This window comes from Liolophura sinensis, chromosome 8 (genome assembly GCF_032854445.1).
Source record: "Liolophura sinensis isolate JHLJ2023 chromosome 8, CUHK_Ljap_v2, whole genome shotgun sequence".
NCBI lineage: Eukaryota > Metazoa > Mollusca > Polyplacophora > Chitonida > Chitonidae > Liolophura > Liolophura sinensis.
The window spans coordinates 8,774,165-8,788,786 of record NC_088302.1 but is presented as its reverse complement, the minus strand read 5'-3'; the positions used below and the strand labels follow the sequence as shown (position 1 = coordinate 8,788,786).

The following is a 14,622-nucleotide window of genomic DNA, read 5'->3' as shown; positions in this document are numbered from 1 at the left end:
CACATGGACTGTACGAAACTTTGTTACAAGGTTAGATGCTAGATTCCTTACTTGGTTTGTCCTAATTCTTCCTAAGCTTCTTGCGTCAATAGAATGTTTCAGATGCCTTGAAAATACATTGAGTCGTTTGGCACGCCTCAGGTTACTTTGACTTCACATGTATACACACACACGATTCAAGACTAATACGAAAACGAAGCAAAAAAATGTCCAGTCGACTATAATGCAAACGACATAAACTCATGATTTTGACTCATGGTGTCACAAAGACTATATAAATGTCACAAAAATATAGCCCATGTGTGCCTGGTAAAATTCAAGTACACCTCTGCATCTTGTTTTCGTTCTAATGGCGACTAATTTTATAAATATGACGGTAATACGTTTCAGGAGATCGCCAATATAGAGTCATATCTATGATTGTATTTTTTTAAAGACGTGTTTAAAAGCATGTTTTTGCACCTACTTTTCATTCATCACCTTATGACGCAGTGGTGGTACGAAATCACCACAGTGCTGACCTGAATTACATAGGTTGAAAAAAGAATTTAAACTACAAATCCAACAAATAATCCAAAACAACTTAAAACACCAGTTCCAAGAGAATATATATCACTCTGTATCTAATTCTAGACGTCCAAACAAACATTCGTATGCCTTTCGTCAGAGATATTGTACTTTCCAGGTGGATAATAGCAAGACTAATTTCAAAAAACACATTCAACGAAAATCACCCAAAACTGTATTTACGTCAAGACGGGTGAGCACGAAGAGAATGGTGCCGAGTAGTGCGGTAAAGAGACAAGGAATGTTCAAGGCGTGTAAATTTAATCAGTATAAATTACTGCGCCATGGAGAGTAAACCCGATTAGCGATGGCAGTGTGATTCATAATAGTACATGTACCGGTATATCAGTTGTCGTTAATTAAAACTCTGTATCTCAGTACTAGTTGTTGCAATTTGCTTGCAACTATTAATCACTTTTAGCAACCCATATCCAAGACGTTGACAAGATAGTATAAACTTTAGGTACATAATATATATTACACACTAGTTCCACACAGATCGTACAAATGGCACAAAATGAAACGTTGACTTCTGGACAAAACAAGCAATTTTCCTTTTTATAATTGTAAAGCAGGTTCTCTTAGACAGCAAGAATCCTTGTATCCTTATGAAGGTATACACTTAATGGACTAAAGTAACGTTACAAATGTTTGATTCTTAGACATTTTGGAGAGGGGTAATGTGTCAAACTCTTTCATTATTAAGTTTCTTCTGTGAGTACAATACACACTTGGATCTTTGGTTTTCGATGTCTTGAGGGCTTACAAAACATCACTTTTTTTTACGTGCATTTTCTATTTACTTGCTCGCACTTTATGACATATAATGACGGTGTCTTCTTGTATCACATATAATGACGGTGTCTTCTTGTAGCAAGCACGGCATATTTTATATTTATAGTGCCACGACGAAGACACCAGGCACGATGCACCATCGTCACATAATGATACCGGACCGAAGAGTAGTTGATCGATTCCTTTTATGCAGAGACCAACTCCTTTTTTTGCTGATAATATTGTCTAACTTTCGAATCTTCCAGACGAAAACTAGAGTCGTCCGTTTCCTTTTTGAGGAGTTGGATCCATTCCCTTTGATTTAGCTGGAGCATTTGAGGCCCCTAATGACACTAACACAACTTCCCAACACGATAATCTTATCGCTCATGTTGTATTCATTACTCTGGGATTATACGGATTATTCTTATTTTACGCACAAATATGTTCAAATATACTGGTTGGAATTCTTTTCTTTTCCTTCAATAGTTTTCATATATATTAGTACAAGAGCAAGTGCAGGTCTGCTAAAATGAGGTACATGTTGTGCCCATCGGAATATTTGCATTCTACTGATGTATGCTTTTCTCCAATTTCGCATTATACATGTTACTGTTAAACAACCCTGTGAGCGAAACATCCCACGAACTGTAACTATTGCATTTTAGCGGAACCGTAGTTGGCTCCAGTGAAACATGGTCAGTTCTTTTTTCTTTTCTCGCCACAACATTGGCGAAATATTGTTGAAGTAGCCTTAATCCATAATCATTCATTCATTCATTCAAAATGACACTACTTCTTGTAGTGCTTGCGTTAAGACAGTTCATACAAGTTTGATGGTACATCATCTTGACACCTCAATAAAGCGAACTTTGTTCGAGACCTGATTTCACCGCTTACGTGCGACCAACCATCACATTGCCGCCTTTGCTGCTGTCGTCTTAATTTACTCTCTGTGGTGTAATCGTTTATATTGCGATTAATGACCACGATTCCCATTAAAGTTAAGTGTAAGTGGAAATGTATGTTCCAGGGAGTAAACTCAATTTATTTACACCTGCAAGGGGCCTATATACGATAGGTTAGATTCTGATGGAACAGTCACGATCTCTGGCATTTGGTTTTATTCTAGATAAGTATGATTTCTTCAACAGCAGTATGGTATTTGTATATAAACAGTTGCATTAAAGTGTGATCGAGCTACATGCACATCTGCGCCTGTCTGAGATTGTGTTTAGATTTCCGATTAGATTTCTACTTCAATCTCCACCATGATCATCACTTTCTTAAATGTTTACATTTCCTGTAACTTTCTTTTTTGCACATCTGGAGTGATGGAACATCCAATTTGGGCGTGTACGTCGACTGGATGTTCAGTAACGTTTTATGCATGAACAGTGGGAATAAAACACTAACAGAAGTAAACTGACAAGAGGCCGGATTCCACCGCTAATAATTCTGATCATATGCCAGTGTCATATTGTCGTAGCAGCTCTGGTTTTACTCTCTATATTGTAATGTCTTATATATTTAACCAACCTGCGGATGGTCGTGGGTTTCCCCCGAGCTCTGCCCGGTTCCCTCTCATCATGGCGCTGGCCGCCATCGTATAAGTGAAATACTCTTGAGTACGGCGCAAAACACCAATCAAATAAATAAATGAATAAATACAATTAACCCTATACCATCAAGGACTTTTAACCATGAAAGTTAGGTTTATGGCGGGAGAAAACGGGAATGCCGAGAGTTGTGTACACCACCATCCTTCGTCAGACACCTGACAAACACTCCCTACTTAACGCCGCAGACAAATGAGAGAAAACCTTATGGTGAGAGTGCGGTTGGTAGCGGCAAGAACAACTGTTTACGTCAGAGAGAACTTCTGCGTTATCTCCAACCACAAGTAACACCTGGAATTTTGTAAGTAATCTCTACACATTGTTTACCTAGTTCTATACTCAGTTCATGGTGAGGGAGTTCAAAGTCGCCACTATTTAAACATGTACAAGACGAGTTTGAAAGAAACCTTAACTGAGGTAAATTTACAAAAGCCGAATTTCACCGGTTACGTGTGACCATTTGCCAGCTGTCTCATTCTCGTCGCTGCTGTGGTTTTCCTCTCCAGTCAGTAGTCGTTTTATATTATCTATTGGATTCGTAAGTATCACTGTCTTGTACATGAATGGTCATTCTCAAATTGCCAACTATCACACTGTCGTTTTGTTTTGCTCTGGTTTTGTTCTTTTAGTTTATAGTTCTTTATATTGTTTTCCTGCACCATCCAGGATTCTGCCGGTGAACTGGTTTCATGCGATTGTTAACAATGACAACACAGCATTTCAGAATTTCTAGACCAGAAACGTCAAATGGATTACCTGTACAATGTAACATCATTGCATTTTCTTTACTTAATTCTGCCTCAGCCATGATGCGAGGGTTGTATAAGTTGCTGATGATTTTGCAGTTATGGAAGTAAATGGACAAGAATTCGTATTTCACCGGTTACGTGTGACCATTCGCCACATTTATAATATAATTATCGTTGCTGCTCTTATTTTACTCTCCATGGTACAACCTTTTATATTATCGTATGAAAGGTTAACTGCAAATCCGACGCTGCAGACATACAATCCTGAGGTTCTGAAGTAGATAAACAGTTTGGAATCTATTAGATTAAAGGCTGAATTTTAATTTTCTGCAAATATGGACAATAATACTGGAATGAATAATGTGTATGTTTTAACCTGTATCTATTTCCATCTTTTGTTTTTGGCTGGGGATAAGCAGCTCTGAAAAAGGAATTGTCCTGGAACCTCCTTTTTTTTGCTTTTCTACGCGGGTGTTGTACGAATTTCAGACTTGACACCTAAGATTTACTAATCTCAGTCCATGTAAACTGCTCTCGGTGGAGGTCTACTAGAGGAATGGCTAAGTACTCTCAACTATGCCTGGTGTGGTGAAACAGAACAATATCTGCGTGACCCCAGGACTGCGCAGGTCACGTGATTGCGGCAAACGCCCAGTGTTTTCAGCCCCATGTGTTCTCCATGGCCCTCAGCTCCACGAGCCCTAATTAGGACCAGTCTGAGTTTTACCAGTCATAGGAATGTGACCTTATGGCTTGTGTAATTCAAACTCGGCCCTAACCGCAAGAATCTAACGTCAGTCATTTAATGGGCGATGTACTTGACACATGCCTACATCTGTCAGATAACAAGACGCCAAAAATGTAGGTAATATCCAACAATTACATCATATCTCAAAAGGTGACTGAAAGTAAAACGCCGATATACTTGCGTCACATAAGTATACGTTCAGAGATGGATGAGCTCCAATATTAGTGGCAAGCCGCTCACATATGAAATATTTATTTATTCAAGAATGTTTTGCATAGTCGTGGTACAGTTTAAAAATTGTTATTGCAAAATGAAAAGTAGACCATCTGGCAGGCTGTACTTTGTACTAAATATGCTCCAAATCAGCTAAGCTGTTTGTCATGTGAGCACTACAAATGGAAAATCAGCCTGATTAACTTTGGTATATTGCCTGTTTGGTGTTGTTATAAACGCTAAGATTTTTTCAAGGGTAAGAAAAAATGTGAATGAAAGAAAAATAAAGCATAAAATGTTAGCCATAGAGATGCGCGCATGCCGTTGTGAAATCTTCAGAATAGGGGTTTGCTTTCGGAATACTTGCATGTGAAAGTTTTATTCGAAGCATTTATCCCTTTGAGCGCTCGGGCACGCGCAGGCACAGTTATGCTCAGACCACTTCTGCTCTATCGTGTATCGGCAGGAGAAAATTCAGTTTTGTTCTGAAAATCTTCAGACAACAAACAATGTTGTACTTTTAGTGTTTGTATTCCGTGGTTATTAACGTGTTTGGTAAACTATATATATTTTATAAACGACTCACCCCTTTAAGATTTGATCTGGACTCAGCTGTGACAGAGCTTGCAGCCTCTGTCTCCTAGAGCTTCGACTTCGAGACCCATAGCAAACCGTCAGGGACAAACAAAACAAAAACACAAGAAATACTGCTGGTAACCGACAGAGCGATAAAGATCGAATCTCCATGATTGCACAAATCACAACTTCTTTGGAATGATGGATGTGTGGATTTTCAACAGATGCTCTTGCGCTGTTCACAGCATCAAAAACTTCTACGCACCCACTTGTTGGATCACACACATAACACTGGATGCAAAGAAATGATGCGCGGTCAAGATGACGTGCGTTAATCCTTTAGAAGGCGACTCGACTGGCCTGAGTATTCCTGGCTCATCTTTCCAGTATATAGATTAGTATTTATCCAACGATAATTTTCCAGTGATGATGCTGTTATGCGAAATTTCCTCTAGAGCGTCGTTAGAGGTCTTTTCCGATACGAATTCCAGACAACTTCTTCAGGTCTTAATTCCACACGGACCTTGTATGCTGTTAATTCAAAACTGCAGGCCACGTCCCGAGGTCCGTTTCAGCTGTCCCTTCCCTAAAGCATGTCCTACCAGCCTCCCGATGAGAGAACTACCAGGCAACTCTGCCCAGCCGATCCCGACGCCCTAGATTTCCTTTCTGCGCCAAGATCATGGGACAGAGGCACATTAAAAGCTCAGGGAAGTGTAGACAAGCTCACAGCAGCCTTCTCAGGGGATATAAGTTCAACGTATACAGCTTGGTACTCCACAGTAACCGAGCCTTAACTAATCTGCTCATGTCAAAAAGTATAAAGTTTCACCGGGATATCACAAGTATGGACTTCCTCTTGCCGCCGACTGCTACTGATGGATGCAGATATTGTCTGAATTAGTTTGCTACCTTCTAAGTCTGCAGACGAAGCCTGCGTTTTATACGGACTGGCTATGAGTTATTTAGTTCTTTATTAACTTTAAGGAGGACTTAACTAACCCCCAGAAATCTAAAAGTTTATGAAAAGTAATAAAGTGGTTTCCTGAGGCGGCTTTTTTCGCAGGGCCGGTCTGGAACTGCCCGGCTTATCGTTCTATCGGCTTGCTTAGCGGATTTGCTAAGGATAGGAGTTGACCCGAATGTGCCCTGGTTTCGGCTGTGCTTGTATATACTGCTTGTAAGATAACCGCGTGAAGAACACATGCAGAGGACATTTTAAGAACAACATATCTGAGAGGGAAAGTGGTCCATTGAGCCTAGGTGATAATTCCTACAGCTGCGTTTATGGTTGTCCCGGTACCCCCTTTTTTGGCTGTCACACCGGAGATTCAGCTATTTTGCTCGCTCGGTCCCACCACTTCCCCCCACCCCCACACATATGATGGTAATTTGGTTAAATATGGAAAAGGAGTGATATTTGAATGCTTGACGCCGGTATAGCCCAGAATAGAATTATTGAGATAAAATGTAGAATCGTATGAATGGTTTTCTATTAAGCTGAAAATGGTTCACATGCATGTTTTGTCCTGTATAAGTATATCTATAAGAACAGAACATACATTCTGTCCATAGCATCATTGGAGTTCTATTCTTTGCCAATAGGATATCCATCATCAAACATCTTACTTACATACAACACGTTCTACATACAAAAACATATTTTCATCCTGTCTTCAAGACGAGAATTCCATGAGGATATTCTCAGTCTCTACAAGGGAGATTCTGCTTCTTGGTCCAGCTCTCTTAGTCTCCGTCTATTCAGCAAAGTCTCTTAGTTTCTACAATTGAGATTCTCATATTCAGCGAGCACTCTTAGTCTCTACTAGGGAGATTCTGCTTCTTGGTCCAGCTCTCTTAGTCTCCACAACGGAGGTTCTCCAGCTATTCAGTGAGCACACTTAGTCTCCACAACAGAGGTTCTCCGGCTATTCAGTCAGCACTCTTTGTCTCAACAATGGAGGTTCTCCGTCTATTCAGCAAAGTCTATTAGTTTCTACAATTGAGATTCTCATATTCAGCGAGCACTCTTAGTCTCTACTAGGGAGATTCTGCTTCTTGGTCCAGCTCTCTTAGTCTCCACAACGGAGGTTCTCCAGCTATTCAGTGAGCACCCTTAGTCTCAACAATGGAGGTTCTCCGTCTATTCAGCAAAGTCTCTTAGTTTCTACAGTTGCGTTTCTCATATTCAGCGAGCACTCTTAGTCTCTACAAGGGAGATTCTCTATCTATTCAGCAAGCACCTTAAGTCTTTACAATGGAGATTCTTCAGCTCTTTCGTGGTCGATCACTCTTAGTCTCTACAACGAAGATCCTCCGCCTACTCAGGGAGGATTCTTGTAGTCACTACAACTGACATTCGCCATCTACTCAGCGAGGACTTAGTCACTACTGTGAAAATTCTCCGTGTATTCAGGAAGGGTTCTTATTCACTACAATGAAGATTCCCCAGCTACTCAGCGAGGACTTTGCTGTGGAGATTCTCCGTGTATTCAGGGAGGGTTCTTAGTCTCTACAATGGAGATTCTTTGTTATTCAGCTAATTTTTCTGCAATGGAGATTCTCCGTTTATTCAACGGTGATTGCTTTCTGTACAACGGAGATTCTCAGCCTCTTAGGTGGAGTTTCTTTGTTTCCTACACTAGAGATTGCTGGTTTATTTTAATAGGGCGAATTCTTAGTCTCTAAAATGGAATTCTCAGTCTATTCAGTAAAGACCTTTAGTCTCCATAGTAGATATTGTTAGTCTATTCGGTCATGACTCTTCGCCAAAAGACAAGCCACGAGCCACGGGTTAAGTGGAAATAAAAAACATTATAGTCGGTTTCTTTTAGCGAGTCACCTACATTCAGCTGTCTGTAAAATCAGTAACACTCGCGAACAAAAATACCCTTATTCAGTGTCACGTAAACGACCCAAGCTCTACACATTCACATGTTGAACGTCCATATTACTACAACGAAAATGCAGTTAGAATACTTTTTTCCAATTTATCAAATTAAACTCCATAAGCTTAGTTTCGACTCCAACAACACATTGCCTTTGGTAACGTCATAATTATTCCAAACCAAGTGGCATTCTGGGGAATGGGCGTGGAGTATTTTACTATTATGGTATCCCGGGCGGTTAAATAAACTCCACGCTAAAGGCAATTTTGGTTAGCGAGTATGACTGATTTCACAGACAGCTGAATCTAGGCGACTCTCTAAAAGAAATAGCCTATAGGAAGAAAACGTGCCAGAGATTCTGGACACTCGGTCCATATTAGCTCACAAGATAAAATGTTTACATCTAAATTTTCTCACAAGATAATTCATACTTACAAGAGAACTCTGCTTCACGGTCACCACTAACCTAAATAATTATTTACATATTTAACATATATGCTAATTTTATTAATGGAATTGGTTTTGGGGATTTGCATTTTAGTTTTCCGGTTAGTTGCCTGAATTGTGAAATTTGAATTAATATAGAAAAATACAGGATAAAGAGTAAAATCAGAGCACCGAACGTATAACTGAAAAAAACTGAGAAACTCTTGTCAGCTTACTTCAGTTAAGGTTTTTGTCTAGCTGTTCTTGTTAATGCTTAAGGCATTTGGTGGAATACTTTTGACCTAATAGTATAAACATAGACTGAAATCGTCACACAGCACACTTACGGGATCTACCAAAGGCGAGTAACCGAGATATACGCACGTCATGTATGGAAATACTGGGCCGTTCGGTATACGCAACCAAGATGTATACATACAGTGACTATTAAAAACGTCGTACACATGTTGTGTATATATTTAGTATACAGTTGTTTTTGGAGAGTATAATGCTAACAATGTAACAGTAACTGAGTGTCAGAACTGAAACTATGCCTTTAGTCATAATTCCTTCTTTGAAAGATACAAGTCCAAGTTTTGATTCCTGACAGAAATGTTTGTATGTAATATTATTGTGTGCTAAATGTGATTACAAACATAGCAACTTGAGTAATTCTAGATCATTGGCGTCTAATAAATTGCAATTATAATAAACCTCACTGCATTTTTCCCCAAATCTGCATCAGTGCCTAGGGGGCGTGTAAATTTGCTATTTTATTTATTTATTTTATTTTCTTTATTTCATTGTTTGTTTTAGGCCGTACTCAAGAATATTTCACTTATACGACGCGGGGCCTCCGTGGCCGAGGTGGTTAGATCGTCATGCGCGGCGCAATGACCTACGAGCTCTCACCAATGCGGTTGCTGTGAACTCAAGTGCAGTTCTTGCTGGCTTCCTCTCCGGCCGTACGTGAGGTCTACCAGCAACCTGCAGATGATTGTGGGTTTCCTCAAAACCGTAACTGAAGTAAATTGGCCAGAGACCGCACTTCACCTTTCACACTGTCGCCACTGCCCTTTATATAGGCTAACCACCGCTGCCATTATTTAAGCAGTTAAATGAAAAAGTTAGAATAAAATCCCTAACCGAGATAAACTGACATGAGATCGTATTTCATGGGTTACGTTCAGCTCCTCACACTGTCATCGATGCTCTGGCTTTTACTTTCTATGCTGTACGTCTTTAATTGTAACTAACACTATCCATGGGATAACATTTTTAAGTCAGTGGTATTGTCGGTTATAAATCTTACAAGAAATTCCAAACATTCGCATTATGTAGAATGCTATGAAGATGAGTTACAAGTCAATAAGACTCATTTCCAAAACAATGTAAACACCAAGGGCCACTTACACAAAACCTCGTAAATCAGCTTTTCGTAACTTTTCTCGTAAGTGACGTCGCCGTATGGCCCTTTAACCTAGACAATGCCTTTTACGAAAAAAGAATCGAGAAATGTGACATACGAAGGTTTTATGAAAGTGGGCCCAGTTCTAAAGGAATATGCGTATTTGAGAATATTTGTCCCACAAATGTGCCCCAAAATATAGGATCAAAGGGGAAAAAAATCGTATACCTCGTTTATTCAGCTTTACATTCATAGGATAAACAGAAGTTGGAGATTATCTACATATGAATAGTAAATAAAGCGGGTAATATGTTATAGAAATTAAGAGAGAGAGAGCACAGATAGTTAAACCAAAGCAGCGATGACAGCGTGATAGTCGGCAAATAGTCACACTTTCGGCCTCTTGTCAGCAATGCTCACATACAGTTTTATTCTAACTGTTCATATAAATGCGTAAATGGGCTTAATCAGAGTTATATCAACCAATGCAAAGGTACTTGGCCGTGGGGAAGTATAGTCACGAGAAAACTGGTGTATGCAGGAACACATAGAAAGAGGCACTCACCAGTTTCCAATGATAACAAATGCATAAATCGGCTTAATCAAAATAATATCAACCAAAAATTGCAGTGAAAATATACTTTAAGATGGTCAAATTTAATAAACAATGCAAAGAGAACTGGCCTCGGGGAAGCATAGTCCCACCAGGAGAAACCTGGTCTATGAAGAACGTAGAGAGACGCAGTCATCAGCTTTCAATGATGAAAACAATTGATTTCGAGGCATGACATCAAAGTCAAATTTAACCTCGTAGTCCATTACTACAAATATAGTTATCTCTGTCCCTCTTTGATTGCAAATGTTTATAAAAGCACTTTGATTATGTAGTAAACAGATGCTTATAGATCCCCTAGCTGCGGATAAGGCGGAGGCATTTAATACAGCTATGAAAACAATGAATTCGATAATGGATCGCAATTATGAACCTTTGCTCAAATGGAAATCAAGTTTTAATATCTCTAACTGTCGAACTAGTTAATGTGGTTTGTACACTCTTGCCCTCCTAAAAGCTAAAGTTCATTCTGCCTTTCTAGGTTAGTAAGTGAAGCAGACAGGAAATCTGGCGTCAAGGGAAATCTCACTATATGTTTAATAAGCATGTCTGTTCATACATAAGGCTGAACGCTTACTATCTTTAGATGCGATTGTTCTCAATTCTCAGTCATCACTTAAACATGTATGCATTGTTGGTTTGTGAAACACATGCAACAAATTCATATATGTGTTTATTTAATTGATGTTTAACGCCATACTCTAAATACACACAGTTGGTTACTCAATAAATGCAATTACCGTCTTTCTAACACACCCCTCACAGTAAGTGCGCCATCCACAATACTGGCGAATACCAAAAATTATTATTTGCGTCGAATTTCTATCCTAGCATGCGCTTGAAGTAGTTCTCACTATAGTTCAAATGGTAAATGGTGTTAATAAACGTTTGTATGTCATTGCTGTGTGCGGCGCTCACTTAATACAAGTAAGACATACAGCATGGAGAAAAAACCAGTGCAGTGACGAGAGTGTGATTACTGGCAAATGGTCACTCATAACCGGTGAAATACGGCCTCTTGTCAAGTTAACTTAGTTAGGGTTATGAATATCCGTCCATAATCTATTTTGGAGGAAGGTGGGAGAGGGTTGGGAGGGGGGGGGGGGTGACTGTGTAACATACGGAGAGGAATAAATTAATTTCCAATGCCCTGGTGGATGCCTTATTGCGCTCCTACAGAACCACAGGCAGGAAGCTAAATGAGAGCAGAACACATATCAGTCAAAGCAATGATACAGGTGTAATAAATGTCTTCGCTTTGGCAAAGATTTTTCTAGTTCAGCCAATCGATTTCCGTGTGTTTTTTTAACCTTATATACCCCCCCCCCCTCACCCCCAATAACATTACTGACAACATCATTAAGAGAAAGCTTGAAGGTACTGTCAACACTCAACAATAAGAGTAGCGTCCCTTTTACTGATGCAACGCGTTAAAGGTACCAAAGATTTGTGCTATTTGTGCTATTTGGTTGTTACATAACGCCATGCGCAATATATAAACCACTGTATAGAGAGTATAACCAAGACAGAGACTCTTGTGAGGTGGTTGGTGAATGGTCACGCGTAACCGATCAAATACTGTCACTTTACATGAGCCGTCAATTGGCCTTTCCAACATCAAAAAACTGTTGACTGTTTTTATTTCAATGATTGTGTCCTATTTTGGTACTTCCTTGCGTTCATGACGGTAGGTATAGGAATGTCATTTTACCTCAGGTAGGGTTTTGAGGTGTCCGTGGACAAGTAACTAGCGTAGCAGTGTAGCAATGTAGCGCAACTCAAGGCTCTGTCACCTATGCGGTCTCAGTGATTTCAAGCCTAGCTCATGCTGGCTTGCTCTCTGGTCGTACGTGAGAAGGTTTGCCAGAAACTCTGCCCGGTTTCCTCACATCATATTATGCTTGCCGCCTTCATATAAGTGAAAATATTATTGAGTGCGGCATTAAACACCAATCAAATAAATGAATGAATAAGTTATTTGGGGTTTAATTCTAACTGATATGTAAGTTAAATAATGCAATTTACACAACATGAATATTTTCACTTCTACATTGGTGGTCAGTTTTTGTGGTTTAGGAGTGTCCAGGGGTAAACCGTTCACAGTTGGCAAGTTACTGACGACATTTACCACGTGTGGTGTACAAATATACGCAACATATTCATTAAATTTGTAAACCGAAGCATATTCATACAATCGGCGTTGACCACTTACTGTCACCTAGGTCTCAAAAACGGTAATAGAGGATACCTAAGATTCTCGAACGGCTCTCTCACCAGTGCAATCGCTGTGAGCTCAAGTCCATCCCTTGCTCGCTTTCTCCCCGGTCGCACATACGTAGGCCTGTCAGTAACCTGCTAATGGTTGTGAGTTCCCCTCGGCTATACCCTCTCCCCCCCCCCCCCAACTCCAATAAAGTTAATTTGACAGCTATCACCGTTAACGTCACCAGAGCAGGCTATACTCTATTCCCTGGCTGTCTGCTTGGGCATTAGGAAAAATATAGTGTAAAGCAATTTTTACGCCCCAAGATAAAGCGATTTTATGACACATCCTCAACTGTATATTCTGGAAAAAAAATCCAGTCTTTTCATGTATCGTTTAAACTAAGCCTACACGCAGTTACTTGTGTTACGGGTGTTACATATGTTTTGAACCAACAGATGTGTTCTGGGAATGTGTATCCACCAACTAGCGTCGGACCAAATGGGCAGGAACCAAAGCCAGCAGAAGTAAAATACCGTTAAACTAAATACCCGCTTCGGTGGCTTGGTGGTTAAAGCGTCCGCCTCGAAGTCGAGAGTCTTAGATATGATATTAAATCCCTAGAATACATGTATACATACATAAATATAGTTAATTTCAGGGCAAATGGCCACTTACCCCAAAATATGATACAAATCTGAGTTATCACAGAATTTACCAAACATTCACCACATGACTAAAATCAAGTACTGCTTTGGTGGTTACAAGGAGTATAGAGAGATCTCGGATGCGTTTCGCTGTCTTATCAGATTTTTTTAAAACCATTTTTCTTCAATGAACATAGCCTGCAAGTCTGTAGGTCCATAAAATATTGATAATAAAATATGTATCTCATTCATGCTTTGATTCCAACTGTCCATGTATCAATCATCATGGCGCTGAATCGGTCGTATTCAGCGATGATGATATTGTCCTTAACCCTGGGTTAAGCGGAATTAGATGAGTCAGGCGTGTGAACCATAATTTCAAACTGCTTTGACCAGATGCACACGTAAAGACAGGTTATCCAATGAAATGGACGTCTAATTTTTCATTTTAAACGGTTTCTATGAATTCGTGTCATATTAATCTACCTGTCCTTATTGACGACAAAAAGCACTGCCATTATCGCAAATCAGAACCAAACTGAGGCAAATTCTAGGTCAAGTGCAGCAAGCAAAGGAAGATTTGTTGTTTGTTATGTATGAAGATTTAATGCTGAATTGCCTAGACTTCGATTGGCACTTATCCGTCGATGGCAAACTGTATGATATGGTCACATAAAAATTGCTAAGCCAATCTACTTCATTAACATGTAAATATGTACAATTAATTCTGCAGCTTTAGTCACTCTGAACAACAAAATCAATAGCCCCAAAGTCACGGTGACTCCAGGTGTTCATACACATGTGAGTAACTGAACCGGAAACGCAAAAGAGCAATTGTCCATACAGAAACGTTTCGCGAAAAGATTCTAAATGATCAACTGATGCCTGATAATCAACTAAATCAGCAACTGGCAATTCTATTCAAAATTCAAAACGGAGACGTGTTTAATTTATAATATTAACAAGCAACAAACTGTGATGATACAGTTCTGTTAGCTCTGTTTCATAATCTCTATTTAAATTGATCTGTATAAATCATGAAGTTAAAATCTATTAATAAAGACGTATCTGAATGATAGATGTCACAGACAGTAGGGTTCAATATCGGATAAAGCTGATTAAATTAAGGTATGGTGTCAGCATAAAATGGGTTAGTTTTCTAATGAGGTGGCTTTTAATACAAACACGGAA

General features: G+C 39.5%; 1 protein-coding gene across 1 annotated transcript in view; it reads right to left on the bottom strand.

Moving 5' to 3' along the window:
• LOC135472531 (fibrillin-1-like) overlaps positions 1-5,604 on the bottom strand; it is a 104,059-nt gene extending 98,455 nt beyond the window's left edge. Inside the window, 1 exon segment of the mRNA XM_064752075.1 lies at positions 5,257-5,604. Coding sequence (XP_064608145.1) covers positions 5,257-5,417 — 161 coding nt within the window. The 5' untranslated portion in view covers positions 5,418-5,604.
• Between the last annotated feature and the right edge of the window lie 9,018 nt (positions 5,605-14,622).